This window comes from Staurois parvus, unplaced genomic scaffold, assembly GCF_062004578.1.
Source record: "Staurois parvus isolate SC_StPar_1 unplaced genomic scaffold, SC_StPar_1.0 ptg000029l, whole genome shotgun sequence".
NCBI lineage: Eukaryota > Metazoa > Chordata > Amphibia > Anura > Ranidae > Staurois > Staurois parvus.
In genome coordinates, this window is record NW_028317825.1 from 11468699 (window position 1) to 11486067 (window position 17369).

General features: G+C 40.4%; 1 protein-coding gene across 3 annotated transcripts in view; it reads left to right on the forward strand.

The window, feature by feature from the left end:
* INPP5K (inositol polyphosphate-5-phosphatase K) overlaps window positions 1-17369 on the forward strand; it is a 75673-nt gene that overhangs the window by 26447 nt on the left and 31857 nt on the right. For 2 of the 3 annotated variants that reach the window (XM_089657915.1, XM_089657923.1), the window contains exons 3-7: window positions 4506-4613; window positions 10166-10274; window positions 12096-12212; window positions 14569-14744; window positions 16363-16474. In XM_089657915.1, coding sequence (XP_089514041.1) covers window positions 4506-4613; window positions 10166-10274; window positions 12096-12212; window positions 14569-14744; window positions 16363-16474 — 622 coding nt within the window. Of the gene's footprint in view, window positions 1-3574; window positions 3838-4505; window positions 4614-10165; window positions 10275-12095; window positions 12213-14568; window positions 14745-16362; window positions 16475-17369 lie in introns of those variants that run through there. The other variant, XM_089657926.1, reaches the window with a different exon arrangement.

The window sequence follows — 17369 nt, forward strand, 5'->3', positions numbered from 1 at the left end:
TTGAAGGCTTAGCAGTGAGAAGCCATTACATTTTAAATTATTAAACTAAAGATTAAAGCAACACAGATGTTGTGGCATTGGGTAAATCCATGGTAAATTATGTTGGTTAAAGACTTCAGACATCCATTGCTTATGGGCCTTAGTGTAGTTTATCGCAAACTGTTCAGAAAATACAAGATATCAGTATGTAAGAAGGTCTGTGATAAAATCCTGATCTCTTAATTCAGTATAAAATCTGTAGTCCCACTCATACTTATTTTTTTAAAGGTATAAAAATAATTAGCACGTGGTGTCCATATTGTGCTAATTCAGCATGCTTTGAGTATAGAGAACCAGTGAAGAATAGGTGTTTGTAATAATTTAATATTAAATTGTCATAGTGCAGCATTTATTGATAGTAGTGTTCTCTGTAACTTTTCTCTCCCTGTTAGAGCAGATATATTCGCTTAGGGTTGGTGTGTAACTCTCTACAGAGTGCCACAGCTCAGTTTTAAGTACAAATGTCCTATGGGTTTGTGAAGGAGGCTAAAACTATTGACTGCCAAACCTTGGGCAAATATTTAAAATAAATTGTAGTATTTTCCAATGTTTGTCTGTTTAAAAATGCTGCAAGTACAGAAAAATACTTGTTGATGTGCCAGAAAACCAAGTGTGCTCCTAACGTGCTGTTTGAACTTACAACACAGTGAGGTGGGTTTACTAAAGGCAAATAGACTGTGCACTTTGCAAGTGCAGTTGCTCCAGAGCTTAGTAAATGAGGGGAAGCTCTGCTGTCTTCCACCATTCAATCATGTGCAAGCAAAAATGCGTGTTTTTTTGTTTTTTTTTTAATTTTTCATGCATGTGATTGGGTACCCTCTACAAAGTAAAGCAGAGGACTCTGTACTTGCATATAGTGTTTTTTTTTTTTTGTTTTTTTTTAAGGGACAACCGGGATACTGATCAGAATGAGAACTGTATATGCACTTTGTTCCAGGGAAAGTTAAATATTTAATGACCCTAGTTTTTAAAATTTTAGGACTTGGGATGCTGCCAAACAAATGTATAGATCCATCTCTGACAAAAGATTTTTTTTTTTTTTCCCAAAAAATATTATGAGGATGGGGAAAAAATATTATGAGGACTGGACACACTTTAGCCTGAATAGTATCAACACAGACAGGAAACTCCCATATTGATGCCATAATCTGTCGCAGTGGAAAGCTGCTTACTGACAACCTTTCTATTTCCCAAGCAGTTAAATAATACAATGATTCAGAAGTAATATTTGACTATGTTGCTCTATCGTCTTACTACATTTAATACAGCTGAGTCTCGGGGGGGGGGGGGGGGGGTTCTACCTACCTACCTACCTACCTAACTTGACAAATGAACCGACAATAATTGTCATTTCCAAACTGGGACAGGAACCACCTTTGTTGGAGTCCTATAGGCCAATATTATTGCTATCCTCAGACTTGAGGCTATTAGAGTGCTGATTACTCAACTGTCGTCTAGAATCCCTAAATTGATACACACTGCTCAGTCAAGTTTCATCCCAAACAGATCTGCGATCAATATCTACAGATTGTAGGAATCTGTATATTCAGTTCTGAATAGCGCTGGTAATAGTCATGTTGTCATTAGACACTGCTAAGGCATTTGGTTGTGCTGTTTGGCAGTATCTTTATTTATTTCAGGTACTTATATAGCGCCGTCAATTTATGCAGCGCTTTACATATATATTGTACATTCACATCAGTCCCTAACCCTCAAGGGGCGTACAATCATTCTTTGGCAAGGTTTGCAGCTCTTTGGTTTGGTTCAAACGTTCCTATATTGGATTCAGCTATTATCCCTACCACTCAAGTCAGAATAAGTAGTTCCCTATCAGATCCTTTTACTTTGTAATGAGGCACCTGGCAAGGCTGCTCACTATCTCCCTGTTATTTGTTCTTTCAAGACATTTGAGATACTTCTGGGATCCTTGAGATTTCATTGACGTACAGTTTACCTGTATTTGAACTGATTCTGTCAGGTTTTGCATTGCCATAGACCTGAATGAGAACACACAACTTGCTTGAAGCAAACACAGGCCTAATGCCTGGTACGCACTATAAGTTTCTTTTTTTTTTTGTTCAACCCAGCAGGCTTAATGAAAAAAATGACAGATCATTGTACGAACACAAGTGATGTTAATACAGTGATTCCTCCCCCAAGTGTGCTGTTGTGTTCTGACAGAGAGACCCCCCTCCCCAGCAAAATACACAGGTCAGCACTCGCAGCCATGGCTGAGAGCTGATCGGATGCTGGTTTTCCAGAATGCCCATTTGACAGAAGTTGATTCTGAGACCGGCTTCTGTCAGACAGGGAGTTGTAGACACAGATGAAAGTTGCTTGGTTTCTGCTGTACTTGCTGAATTTGGCCGATATTCGGCCCATGTGTACCATGCATAAGGGTATTGCGGAGCACGGTTAATAATCTGTAATTTTTTGTGTTTTCTTTTTAAAGATAAATTCCAGTTATGGATATTCTATACATAGGTACATTGCGCCAGCTTGGTCCTATGTAACTATGTATATACCATACCTGGGTGATGTCCCTGGAAGCTGAAAGTCACCAAAGTACACACTGCTATTCCAGCGATCTCCACTTGTTTCCAGGTCCTGTGCTGAGCAGCTGACCTGATGCATTGTGAACACAGGAGGTCAGTCACTTAGCTTGGGCACCATTTAGAGAATGCTTTGCATTATTTCAGAAAATCCAAAACATTCTCTGAATGGTGCCCATGCTGAGCAGCTGACCTCTTGTGCTCGGAATCCAGCAGGCCAGCTTATCAGCATGGGACCTGGAAACAAATGGAGATCTCTGAAGTAGCGTTGTCTACTTCAGTGATTTCCAACTTCCAGGAGCTTCAACCAGGTATGGTATTTTACATAGTTACATTGGGCCAAGCTGGACCAATGTAACCATATATAAAATATCCATACCTGGAATTCTTCTTTAGCAAATGGAGTGACTATTTAATATATTTTTTCCTGACCTAATGAGAAGTCCGCTTTATGCTGCACTGACTTGACGTTAAATTAACCAAAGAAATTATTTTAAAGTATAAGCCACCATGTGTGCGAAAAGAAATGTGGTGCAGTATGCATGTGAAGAAGGGGAATGGCTCGATGACTGACCCAGACTTGGGAATCAGTGTGGCAAGTCTGGGTCAGTCACATGGGTGGGTTGTGACTTTTTTTCATGATGGAAGACCTCACCCAAGTGAAAGTTTATGTTCTTTGTACTAATAAAATGGTGGTTAGTGTACTCTTTATACTGGGAATGAACACAGAGTTGTCTTTGTTAAATAAAATGCCTTTCTACAATATTATTGTAAAATTAATTGGATTTTCTGGACACTGAACATTTTGCCTGGGATTTCTATTTCTTCGCTTTTACACAAGCACACACAAAGGGTTTATTTGTCCTGGGATTAGTAAAACCTCTTAGTAAAACATAAGTTCTGAATAGTGCAGCTTTCTTTGGGCATGTAAGATTAGTACGCTTTTTAGATTTGCCCATTGTTATTGATTTGCCAGTGACAGGATGGAAAGACGCAGCACTGAGCGCTTGGATCTAGATTTTTTATCCTTGCCCCCATACAGTGCAGAGGACCGTGCGCGGTCAGACAGCCTGAGCAGTACTGGCTCGTGTGGCAGGTTCGTGCTGCGTCAGAGAGTGGCACAACTTATGACCTGCATGGAAGATGTAAGCTCCGATGATGACATACATGAAGAGCTCTCTCGATCTATTGACCAAGCTTTTCTAATCTGTGGAAAAAAGATGCCGTCAAGAATGCAGGATTTCAGGTCTTCTGATAATCCATTTTATTTTGTGTATTTGTATATGAAGTGTACTTACATGTGAACTAAAAATTAATTTTTTTTTCATTATAGCTCTACATAAAATTGTAATGTTAATATGTTTTTTTTAAGGTTTCTGTTGGGCTGCGCTTTTACTCCAGAATGCCCTCGTTGTTAATATTTGCTCTATTTATCATATATGGTTGGCCTTTACCTATTAAGATTCTATCTAGCTTTTCTTTCACTGCCTGTCCCCTGTTAGAGTGAAGGTGTTCTTGAGCAGGGATCCTTGTACCTTAGTTTTTCTTAGTTTTCAGCTCTAGAGAAGGTGATGGTACTATGCAAAGAAAAACTGCTTTTGCTTGCTGTATCTCTCATTATGATTACAAAGTGCAGTGATATGTTGTACCCCATATTAACCAGCAATGTTTCACATTTTGGAACAAGGAAACGTGATTTTTCATTGGCTGTTAGTTTCTTTTTTTTCTTTTGCCTTTTATCAAATAAACCTGTGGGTAGGTTCTTTTTTACTTTTTTTTTTTTTTGCTAAATATCTTGTTTATGCATTTACAAATTAAATTAATATACTTTGATGCTCATCTTGTATTGTCCTTATTGTACAGACTGTATTTTGTGTCCATAGTGGTAACATTTGGCTTGCTTTATGTCTTTAGGTTGCACGTTGTTACCTGGAATGTGGGCACAGCATCACCACCTAGAGATCTCAGCTCATTATTGCTCTTTGATGCGTCGGTCTCAAATATTGATATGTATGTCATTGGGTAAGTGTCATGTGTGATTTACAGAGTTTCAAAGAGTCCAATTCACTAAAGTTGGGCAAAATAACATGAGCACAGAAGTGCAGTTAGTGCTCATAGCAACCAGTTCTGGTTTTATTTTTTCCATAAAAGTTGAAACTTGTTGCTGTTGGCAGCACCTTTTACTTCTGTGCTCTTTTTCTTCTCTTCAGTTTGTTGATCAGACCTTAACTGTGTTTGGAAAAAACATATGGTTAGTTTAATTATGCTATTCAGTTACAATCTTGTTTTATTCTGTCACCTGTATAATTAATTTATGACAGCAATATTAACGCTAGCAAAATGGCAGTATCTTTTACTAATACATATTCGTACACCTGTATATAGCCTTTTTGCAGTATCTAATGAATAACCCCTTTGCGGACATCATAGAACACAGGAGGGTTAATTCTCCAACTATTGGGTTAGACTCCATCACCAGTTGACACTGGACACTGGCAAATGGCAAAGCTTGACACTGCTCAGGACAACCCCCCCCCCCCCCCCTTGCTTCAGGTTGTTTTTTGCTAGTATCTATTGGTTATGGACTTGTCCCTCTTTCCTGAAAGAGCTTCTTTTTTTTTTTTTTTTTTTTTTCTGCTTTGAGGCATGAATATTTTCTGTACACTGCTTTTCTACGGAGTGTTCATTTTCTATAGCACTGGCAGTTTTACAGATTGGTGCCTATGTATTCTTAAAACCCTTCTATCTTTTACAGCCAAGGAAACTGAGATGTTAGCCTTTGTTTGCCTGCAGTTGCCATAGTGCTGCACATGTAACCAGTTTTTGCACCAGCCATTTCATAGCACTACCGTTCAATTGAGAGCACAAGCAACTGTGACCGTTATCATTCACGGGATGCCTAGAATGTAACGGTTTTGGGAAACCATTAAATCGGTGGGTTTAGTTAGTCCCTGAACCTTGTTGAAAAACAGGCATTGCCTGTAATGCTTTGGCACTGGATCCTGCATGTGGTGTTCTTTTCAGCAGGAGGTTGCACCTATGAGTTAGCCAGAAGGGTGCTTTAAAAGTTTAGGGCTGTGGTCTGCTATGACAGAACACATTCCCTGAAAACCCTGTTGCTAATGCTTTTCCTGGAAGATGAAGACTACTGCTATGTGTACATGTAAATGCCTTTGTTACGTGGCGTCCTCTGGGACTCTTGTCTTGCCTTTGGGCACTGGCAAGATTGTAGGATGAATGCTGTTTTTTTTTTTTGTTTTTTTCTTCACCGCGTCTATAGAGCAGCAGACCCTGGCTGGTTGGCGTCACTAGAGTACTATGTGGGCATAAATTAGTCCAGGTAAAGCACAGACCTCCCTGTTTTTAGGTACACAGATTTCTCCTCTGGGTTTGTCTCCTGCTCTGGACTAGCCTAGCAGCACTACTGCGCAAGTGCGACCTGCCTGCCTGTGCAATTGCTCAAGTGCAAGCCACCCACCTGCTGCAAAAGCTCCTCCACAGCATAGGTCGAGAGGTTTCCAGGTTGTGGGGCACTGCAAGGCTATTCTGTGGGCAGCACAGTAGCTAAGTGATTAGCACTTCTGCATAGCAACACTAGGGTTGTTTGTTTGAAACCCAACCACGGAACTACCTGTCTGAAGTTTGCATGTTCTCACTGTCTGGGTGGGTTAACTCGAGGTACTCCGGTTTCCTCCCACACTCAAGACTTGCTGGTAGGTTAATTAGCTCCTGTCTAAATTGGCCACATGTGCACATGTCAATTAGGGACCTTAGATTGTAAGCTCCTTGAGGGCAGGGACTGATGTGAATGTGTAATATATAAAGCACTGTGTAAACTGGCATATAAGTACCTGTAATAAATAATAAATATTCTTGGTGCTAGTGCTAGATTGTGAGTGTTGATCCTCTTTGTGGGCCTAGCAAACATGGCGGATGTGGCACTAGGGGGATGAGGGACAGGGGGACTGTGCTCCCTTATTTTAGGAGACAGACTTCCCTTCACAAATCTAGTCTCGTTCATAGTTCCAATTAATGTACACAGCTCCTGTAAAACTTGGGGCAGCATTGTATAACCCTGCCCACTGCACCCTTTAGTGTGTGTGTGTTAGAAGTTTATATATACCGATACTATGTGAATGTGTCCAATGTAAACATACAAACATTCATGTAAAGGCAATAAAGAGCAAAATAGTGCATAACCTCCAAGCTCAACAGTGCAAGATATCAAAGTGTTTAAAAAGCATGTGCGACATTCCGAAATGTGCAAAGTAGTCCACCACAGTAATACGTGTAGCAAAGTCTATTCCGCGGTGATATACTTGAATCATGTTCTTCAGTGCAGTCTGCATGGTCCTCTGCAGTTACACATAAATGGTAATCCACTCACCTTTCAATTTTGACCATTTAAATTAATAAAATGGTCATATGAAGCACGAAAGGCTCCACACACCCTACTCCCATCAAACCATCATAAGAAGAGAGGATGCAGACATTCACTGCCCAAGATATTTTATGAAAAATCATTAATAAAATCTTTAAAACCTCATTCACATTCTTTGGTGCTAACTCCCAGCACTAAGGGTAACACATTGCAAGCATTTAAAGAGAAATGCCCCACTTCCTGTACTGATGGCGCAAGGTATATTTTTAATAAAATATATGTTGTGCAATGAATGTCACATTAACGTCATTGAAAATTGGCACACAGAGTGTAAAACATATATTCCCATCGTGGAAACTTGGCATGCAGTGTCAGGGAAATCCTTTCTCTCCTTGATTGAGCCTGTCAGGCTGGGAAGGTTTCAGTCCAAGGTACGTGGTTATCAAAAGAAGCTTGGATGCCAATAAGCGTCCTAGAGCTTAAGGCAATTTGGCCTGCCATTCACCATTGGACTTCACCCCCCCCCCACTTCAGGGATCGCCTATCGGGCCCCAATCTGACAATGCCACGACTCTTAAATCACCAAGTTGATACTAGACGTCAGGGCACTTTTCAAGCAGTAGAAATCATTCTAACTTGGGCGAAACTCAATGGCTCCATTCTATCTGTGGTGCACCTTCCCCTTGTGGAAAATTTGGCATGCAGACCTCCTAAGCCACCAGTGGCTGGATCCTAGATTGTTGTCCCTCCACCTAGAGGTGTTTGAGCAACCTTGTCTTTGGTGGTCAGTGGTGCAGAAGAGCTAATGTACTACATATGGACTTGCCTTTCAGTTATTTTAGGACTAACTTGCTAGGTTCCCCAAGTAAGGAGTGTAAACAGTTCCTTCTAGACAATGATATTAATTAGTGCCAAACTACAGAATGAAGTATCCAGTAAATGTCTTTCCGTGTGCATGAGCATATTTTTTTTTTTTCTATGTAGCATTTGCAATAATAAATGTATGTAAAGGTAGCCATATTTGCTTATCCCACAGTGGTTGTGCTTTACTGCTCTTTCTCACAGATATGTCTAAAAGTCAGCTGACTCGATATAAACACTGCATTCCCTTTGAGGGTAATATCCTTTTTCAGCAGTTAACCACCTCCCGTCTGGCCCGTTGTATATAAACTGGCGGGTGGTGGCAGTGCAGGGTCAGGTGGCCATTTATAAACAGCCTCCCTGCTCCCTGCCCCATGCTTGTGTGCGCCCCCTGGGAGCGCGCAGCACTACGATCCGGTAATCACTGTGTTCTCCGGACACAGTGGAACACCGATCGTTGTACAGGACCTCTGTGCGAGATCCCAATCATGTGATCACTGATTGGCCAATCAGTGATCACATGCAGAGTAGTAAGCAAGATGTCACTTCTGACATCATTGCTTACTACGTGTGAAATCTGTGAATGATCACAGAGGTCACATGGTACAAGGCTATTCACAACAGCCTTTTACCATGTGACAAGCTGTGATCAATCACAGCTCACACAGTAGTTCTTAGTGGCTGAAAGAATGCAGCCAGCGAGAAGGAGAAATGATTGGTTTTATTTATTTATTTTAGCTACTTATATAGCGCCGTCAATTTACACAGCGCTTTTATATATATATATATATATATATATATATATATATATATATATATATATATTGTACATTCACATCAGTCCCTGACCCTCAAGGGGTGTACAATGTAAAGGTCCCTAACTCACATTCATACATACACATGCTAGGGCCAATTTAGACAGGATCCAATTAACCTACCAGCATGTCTTTGCATTGTTGGAGGAAACCGGAGTACCCAGAAGAAACCCACGCAGGCACAGAGAGAACATGCAAACTCCAGGCAGGAGGTGCTGTGGCTGAGATTCGAACCAACGACGCTTGTACTGACAGGCGGAAGTGCTAACCATTTAGCCGCTGTGCTGCCTTTATGGGTGGAAAAGCAATCCGTGTAAAAAAGAAAAAAAAAAAAAGGATCTTCATTACCCCCCACAAGTAGTTCAGTGTCACCATGGTACACTGTACTGCTAGGGTGACAGTATGTTAAAAAAAAAAAAAACAACATAAAAATGTAAAAAAAAAGTTTAAAAATTATAATTTTTGGTTATAAACTAATTTGGGTTATTTTTTTATTTTTCTAAAAGGATAACAATAAATTTTGGCCAACATTTATGAAGAAAGATTATATATTTGCAAAATTTTATAAGAAAAACCTTTTGGACTTTTTCATTTACATAGCAAAAAAAATAAAAATCCCAGTGGTAAATAAATACCACCAAAATAGAGCTTTATCTGTCTCGAAAAAATTGCCAAAAAATTCATATGGGTACAGTGTTGCATGACCGCGCAATTGTCATTCAAAGTGTGATAGCACTGAAAGCTGAAAAATGGCCTGGACAGGAAGGGGGTAAAAGTGTCCAGACAGGAAGTGGTTAAGCAGAGAGGCATAGATTATAATAAGTGCTTCCAGAGTGAATCTTTCTGCAGAATTCTGTGATTTTTCTGGTGCAGCTGTATGAGACTCCTCTCTAATTTTTAGTTCACACTGCACTTCCTCCAGCTCAATCATATCTCCGTATGGACTTAAAGTTTACTTTAAGCTTGGAAAAACCATTGTAAGAGCATTTAAAAAAAAATCCGTAAAGGCACATTAATCATTACATTAATGCTGTTGCAGGTACTGCTTGCTGCAAAAAGGTGGACTAAAGGCTCATTTGCACCAACTCCCACCCTGAAAGGGTGTCCACTGGTGTATCCTGGGAGGATTAGTGCAGGTGCACCAATTCCAGTGCCCTTCCAACTCTTGAAATCCCATGCTAGGGTAATTTTGATACTTTAAAAAATAACAACAAATGGCTTGATTAACAAGTTTGCCATTATTGAATCTTAATGTAAGCATTGAGAGCGATCATTATGGCAAATACATGCATTACAGCTTCGTAAACTGAGCCTCATGTCTTTTAGAGCTTGTTCACACCACATATGTTGTCTTTTGCGATTTTCTACGCAGGTAAGGGGTGTGAACATGATGCTGTTGTAGTTATGTGCCAAAAACTAATGTACATATATGTGTGTAAACCTGATACATGTTAAAACATTTAAAAATAAAAAATTCCCTGTTCAAATCTACATTGTTAATATTGTCTGTATTTTAGACTGCAAGAAGTGAATTCAAAGATCGTAAGCTTCCTATCAGATCTGGCCTTTGATGACCCATGGAGTCTGTTTCTTATGGACACTTTTGCTCCTCTAGGTTATATAAGGGTATGTATCTATGTTTAACTCTTTGGACAGTGAAAAGAACTGGACATGTCACCATAAACCACATCTCTGAGGGGCAGTGCTGGTTTGTTCAGACTGTATGCAGTTGACAGGGTGATGGTTGGTGGAGGACAAATGTATATTTTACTATGTGATCCTGCCCTTTTATAGCTAAACATATTTTATATCCATTGTTTGTCAGTTTATATTGTCTATGCCCTAAAACAGGGGCGGACTGACAACTCATGGGGCCTCCGGGCAATAGGGGATCATGGGGCCCCTGTGTCCTTGCCCAAACTCAAAAAAGCTTATAAAAAGGTACCAGGGGCATTTCATGGGGCCCCCTACTGACCCCGGGCCCTCGGGCAGTGCCCGAGTGCTCAAATGGTCAGTCCGCCCCTGCCCTAAAATATATTTGTTCCTACCCTCTAATTATGTATTTGAGTTTTCCAAGCACTTTGAAAAAGAAATAAAACCTGACAAATCCAGTTTGCTTGACATTGAAGTGATTATTTAGTAAAATGTCAATCGGTTTTACTGACTATTGTTTGACGGGTACGCTGCTGTCATATGTGCCCCTGAGGATTGCCAGTACCACTTGCTGACAAACTGCATTCTTTATCTGTGTCAAGGCCGGCAGCACTGTACATATTGTCAGTTCACAGTGCAAGACAGAAAGTAGCTTCTTTTTTTTCGCACTTTGGATTCTTAATGCAGAACTAAACTGTATCTGAGAACCACAAACTGAAAATGTTTTTTAATTCATTTTTATTATTCAAAGCAAACTGCCCCCTCCATCAGTGTCTATATGCTTTATTTTGTGGATAAACCAGTTTTGAAAAACAACCCCCTAGCATTTCTAGCCATGGCTGTCTTAACTAAGAGCAGATGATTCATGTAGCATTTAGTCCTGGAATCCCTCTGCTCTTAGCTCACCAGATGAAAGAAAAAAATGTCCATAAAGACTTTTGGGATATATGACATAATTTTGGCCTAGGCCAGAAACCAGGAAGCAACTGAAGAAATTAAGAAAAAAAAAAAAAAGTAAATATAACATTATATACCTTCCTATCTATTGACTAATGCCAGCAGCCTAAGGATTAAAATAGGTAAAAAAAGTAAATTTAATATACTTTTATATCTGTTGACTATTGCTAGCAGCCTAAGGGTTAAAAATAGTTAATGTTGATTGAATGAGTGCAGTTCCACTTTAAATGTAGCGCTTATTAGACCTGACACATCTGTTACTTTTGTCTAATGCAACATAACATCTAAGAATAATCAAGTCAACATAGTTGCCACAAGCTATCAGGAAAATGACCTCAGATTGCTACTTGACTTCTAATAATCATTAGGTTGCTTTCATAATAGATTGTGACATTTTACTAAATTCAGTTCCATCAAATGATAGGCTACAGTAAAAGGAAGAAATTGCTTTTGCATGACCTGATGCAAGCCCTAAAAAGAGATCAATGATAGACTCCTCATCCAATGTTTTTTTGTTTTTTATAATAAACTTGGTATTCGATATGACATTTAACACTAGACTAGATTTTATAAAGAACCTTAATAATCATGGCCTATATAGAATCTTATTATTCAGCAGTCTTGTAATAAGTAAAAGAACCTTTTTGTGGATGTTTGCAGAAAAAAAGGAATGGAGCCCAGCTTGATTTCTATAAAGCCTTACTCTTGTGTGTCAGTGACCCTGATCAATATGTTATTTTTATCTGTAAAATGATCATACTGCAACTCTAACCATGCTGGTTGAAGAAAAATGTGTATTTGCAGTGTCTCTGACATATCTCTTTCATTCATTTTTAGCTTTCTTCAATTCGGATGCAGGGCCTGCTACTACTGACCTTTGTAAAGCACAGGCACATTCCCTTTGTACAGGACATTCGTACCAATTACATTCGCACTGGACTGTATGGCTACTGGGTGAGTGGTCTGTGATTAATGAATGGCAAGGCCTGCCTCAAGCTACAATTTAGTATATTTTTTTTGATGTGGGATACAGCATTAAGCACATGATGGGTATGAGTAATGGTTTTAAAGTGTTACCAAACCCAGGACCCTGCGTCGACTATATTTGGTCTCCTGCAATACACAGAAAATGCAATTATTTTAGTAAATATAAACTGCTAAATACCTTTTCTCATCAGCAGTTAAAGAAGTCTTGTGACTTCTATCAGTGTTCACCAGAGTTAAAGCTTGTAGGAGGTGTTTTCTCTAGGAGGATGCGGTACCCCTGTTTGGGCAGTGCTGATTGGCCCTGTGCTAATCGCATGCACTCTCCCAAGGAATAAAGGAAACCTCTCTAGCAATACACACCAAATTGAGAATGTGCAGTGTCTCCACATGATATGTCTTATCAGGAGGTAAGAGGGAGACACTGGAAGAAGGGGGGGATCAGAGAAGTCGGGATCAAACAGCATTTTTACACAATGCAGAGGATTAACCCCTTAGGTTCCACAGTGAGTATAACAACAAGCATGCTTTACTGCATATACAGACTGATTTTACTGTTGCGGGTTTAGTAACACTTTAATACCATTACCTACAAGCTGCTGCTTTTGTTAAATATAATTCCTGCAGTGTCTTTCACAGCCGCCAGATATTGCCCTGTGAAATTTGACATCAGCCACTGCTACTGAGAAAAGTTGTGCCACTCGCCCTCCCCTTCTGCTCTCTCTGCCATTCATAAACTTTGTATTGCTACACTCCCACAATGCATCATGTTCTGTGTATGGCGGAGGAGCAGTAGAATGACAGGATCTCCTCCCTTTTATAGAAAGTGATGTCTTTAAATACCATGCTACCAGCTGATGTTTATTAGAAATGCTGACAGACAAGTGGTTAAATCAAAACTCCAGGCAAACGGTCCAATACTTGGGGTATGTCTGTCGATCCAGCCCTGAGATTTACACAGCAGATAAAGGGACCTGATCTTTTCTGTTGCAGTTTCGCTTTCAAGTCTCCTCCCTATCCCCAATCTGTGACTAGACCATGAAAGGAGAAAAGACACACTTATGAGCTTATCTCTCTATCAGTCTGCTGTCTCCTTCTGTCAGCATGCTTCTTGTACTGCAGCAAACCTAATTAAATTCTCATGCTGCTTCTCCTTCGCCATTTTTAATGTCTGCTGTATAGGGACTGCAAGAGACTGAAAACAAGTTGCATTTGGGTACTTGCACTGCTCGTATGTAATATACAAATACATTTATGAGGCGTTAATGATTACAGAGCTGCATAAATGTGCCTTTTCTATGTGTCTGGAGTTCAACTGTAAATGATTGACTAGGAGTCTAATATATTGGAGGAATAGATGGCTGCTGATGGACTAAAAATTTTAAGAGGGAGAGAAAACATCTCAACATCTATACTGCTCTATTTGATCACACTGAATATAAAACGAAGCAATATAATATAACTGATGTGATTTGACAGTTGCTTAGCATCCAGTCCAGCACTAGCACTAGGACGAGGAGTACAATAGGTTGGATTATTTACAAAGCAATCTATGCAGGAAGCCAGGATCTGGTCGATTGTCCAGAAGGCCCAGCTACACTGTACTTCATGCTCCTACAATAAACCATGGGAACAGCACAATAGGTCAAACCTGTTTACCTGCCCATCAATTCACAAAGAAGGATGTAATTGTATATTTTTAATTTCTTATGGGGTCATGTCAATACAGAAAATGCATAGTAGGTAGCTTCTTTGTGGATATTGCAATCCTTATCAATGCCAGTCATTACGGATGGTCTTATTCTGTCTTCATCCATTTTTGGTAGCAAAAGTAGTAGTAGGAAGTATTCATGGTAAAATGTTTCACCTATATTTCATCATGCAGGGAAAGAAAACCTTAATGGATAGAAGTATGTGAACTTTCATTATTTTTCTCCTGCATATCCTAGTAGCTTGGCTACCTTTCTCATCTTTTTGCTTTTATTACTTTCAGTCACTGCCCATGAACAAGTACAGAGATATTGAATTTTGCCATTTTATGGATATTTTAATTTGTTGCCTGCTTGTTTGGGGTCTGTTTGGTGTGAAAGGCAGACAGTCAGGAAAGTAGCATTTTCAGACAGCAGTGGCAGCCAATATGGCGCTTCACAGTTTACAGATCAGGTCTGGTTGTTGTGGCATGGGAAGAGAATTGAAGAGTCACCTTGAACGTTGACTGCCTTAAGATATGTTGTTTTTTTTTTTTTTTTTTATTCACTTCACAGGATTGAATATCATTGTACTGTGATTGTAGTATTAATACATTTTTTTATTGCCTTTTATATAGGGTAACAAAGGAGGTGTGACTGTACGTATGTCTGTATACGGACACATGCTGTGCTTCATGAACTGCCATTTGCCTGCACATATGGAGAATACCAACCAAAGGCTGGATGATTTTGAGAGGATGCTGGAGGCCCAGCAGTTTGACGGGGAAAGCATTGGTGGAATTTTGGATCATGAGTAAGTTTAGATGTTCAGTACACTTTTTCTGTTTAGGTTTTTTTTTCTGCCAAGGTTTAAATGTAGTACAGCTTTGCAAGATGAACAAGCACTCCAGCATTGCATACAAAGTGCAGTAGTCAGCCTTCAACCATGATATAGCAGGGCTTAAAATTTCAAGTCTAGACCTACTCGCCAGGCAAAAACCTTACTCTCCACCAGTTGCCCTACAAAACCTTGCCCAGGTCTGCCTCCAACCCCACCCCAGGCCTGTCCCCAGCTCTGCCCCCCTTAAATCTTATGAAATTAAATTTTTCTTTAGAATAAAGAGTCCAAAATATAAGAAACTGCAATTATAACATAGCTTTATTATGTCAATTTAAACATAACAGCAATAGCTTAATAGAGTCTAGAGGGCAAGTGGTTAACATAAAACAATGTAAACATAAAATGAAAATAAGTGTCCCCATCAGGTGTTTTCCTTTACATCAGGTGTCCCCATCAGGTGTCCTCCTTTACATCAGGTGTCCCCATCAGGTGTCCTCCTTTACATCAGGTGTCCCCATCAGTGTCCTCCTTTACATCAGGTGTCCCCATCAGAGTCCCCCTTTACATCAGGTGTCCCCATCAGAGTCCCCCTTTACATCAGGTGTCCCCATCAGAGTCCCCCTTTACATCAGGTGTCCCCATCAGAGTCCCCCCTTTACATCAGGTGTCCCCATCGGAGTCCCCCCTTTACATCAGGTGTCCCCATCGGAGTCCCCCCTTTACATCAGGTGTCCCCATCGGAGTCCCCCCTTTACATCAGGTGTCCCCATCGGAGTCCCCCCTTTACATCAGGTGTCCCCATCGGAGTCCCCCCTTTACATCAGGTGTCCCCATCGGAGTCCCCCCTTTACATCAGGTGTCCCCATCGGAGTCCCCCCTTTACATCAGGTGTCCCCATCGGAGTCCCCCCTTTACATCAGGTGTCCCCATCGGAGTCCCCCCTTTACATCAGGTGTCCCCATCGGAGTCCCCCCTTTACATCAGGTGTCCCCATCGGAGTCCCCCCTTTACATCAGGTGTCCCCATCGGAGTCCCCCCTTTACATCAGGTGTCCCCATCGGAGTCCCCCCTTTACATCAGGTGTCCCCATCGGAGTCCCCCCTTTACATCAGGTGTCCCCATCGGAGTCCCCCCTTTACATCAGGTGTCCCCATCAGTGTAACCTCACCCTTCCCCCTTGTACTCACAGATCTTCTAGTGAATGCAGCTTCTCCTTCTTTCCCTCCTTCGATCATGTGATAAGTCCCATGACAAGGGGAGAGAGGAAGGACACTCTGCCTTCACTCCTTAGTGCCTGTCTATTGCCTCCTGCAGGGAGGAGAGAGCCTAGTCCTCCCACCAGCAAGTGTCAGCAGCTGCTCCCTGTGACAGGAGTGAAACTACGATCACTCCAGGCACTGAGGAGTGGCACCAGCAGTGTGCCCCCCCCCCCTCAACACAGTGCTCGGTGCACGTTGCTGCTGGTAGAGGAAGAAAATAAATAGGATTGTTAAGAGTAGTTTACAGCTAACTTTGTGCCAAATATAATTCTTTACTGTCCCTTTATATTTTGTTTGATGTTCTTTAATCCTGATGCATCTTTTGTTAATAGTGTAGTGTTTTGGTTCGGTGACCTGAACTTTCGAATTGCTGACTTTGGAATCCACTTTATTAGAGAAGTGGTAAACGGTAACAGATATAACTTACTTTGGGAAAAGGATCAGGTAAGTTGATTCATATAAACATTTATTCAGTGTGTGTATTTATGGTGTGTATGTGTGTAATAAATACTTTTTAAAAAAAGTGTGTGTATATGTATGTGTGTGTTTTAGTCAGATTCTCTGTCAAGTTTAAATTGCTGTCTGAGGTTCTGTTGTGGAAAATCAGTGACGTAGAATAGCAGGGCTTCCCTGCTCTGTCTGTATCCTTATTGAACATTTCTCCTCACTTTCTGTCCTGGGTATGAAGGGAAATATTCCTGCAAGAGAAGGAACTGACAAATTAAAAGAAAAAAATGCACACATTGAGCCTGGCACATTAGGTATATGAGCTAGTTGGTATGGCATCCCTACCATGCTGATAACATTTTAAATTCTATAATTGAGTACAACTGAAAGAAAAATTGCAGGTTTGGTTATCTTTACAGATCTAGAGTGGACCAATGTAAATATGCATGTACTGTGTCTGTGGAACTCTCCAGAAACTGGAAATCACTGTAGTAGACATTGGTACTACAGTGATCTCCACTATCTTCTGGGTCTTGTGTTTAGGAAAATATTAGTAACTAGTAAGGGATTAGATTAGCTGTCAGGCTTCTTTTTTGTGTTCCCATTAGGGAGATTCACCTATCTATGTGTCCAGGTGATCAAAAAGTGAAAGAAAATCCCAGATTTTGAGTGGTCGTCAGAACAAGAATAGAGGGGAACCTTAGAGGGATTTTCTCTCACTTCCTATTGTGGCTACTGTATGACAAGAAGTTGTGTGTGTATGTGTGGTTGTTTGTTTTATACTTTTAATTTTGTCTGTAATAAAGAAGTTTTTGTGCGCCACTGATCACCTTCTCCTTTGTTTGATTTATTATTTTTGAGTATTTACAAATTCCCTAGTCCACAACTAGAT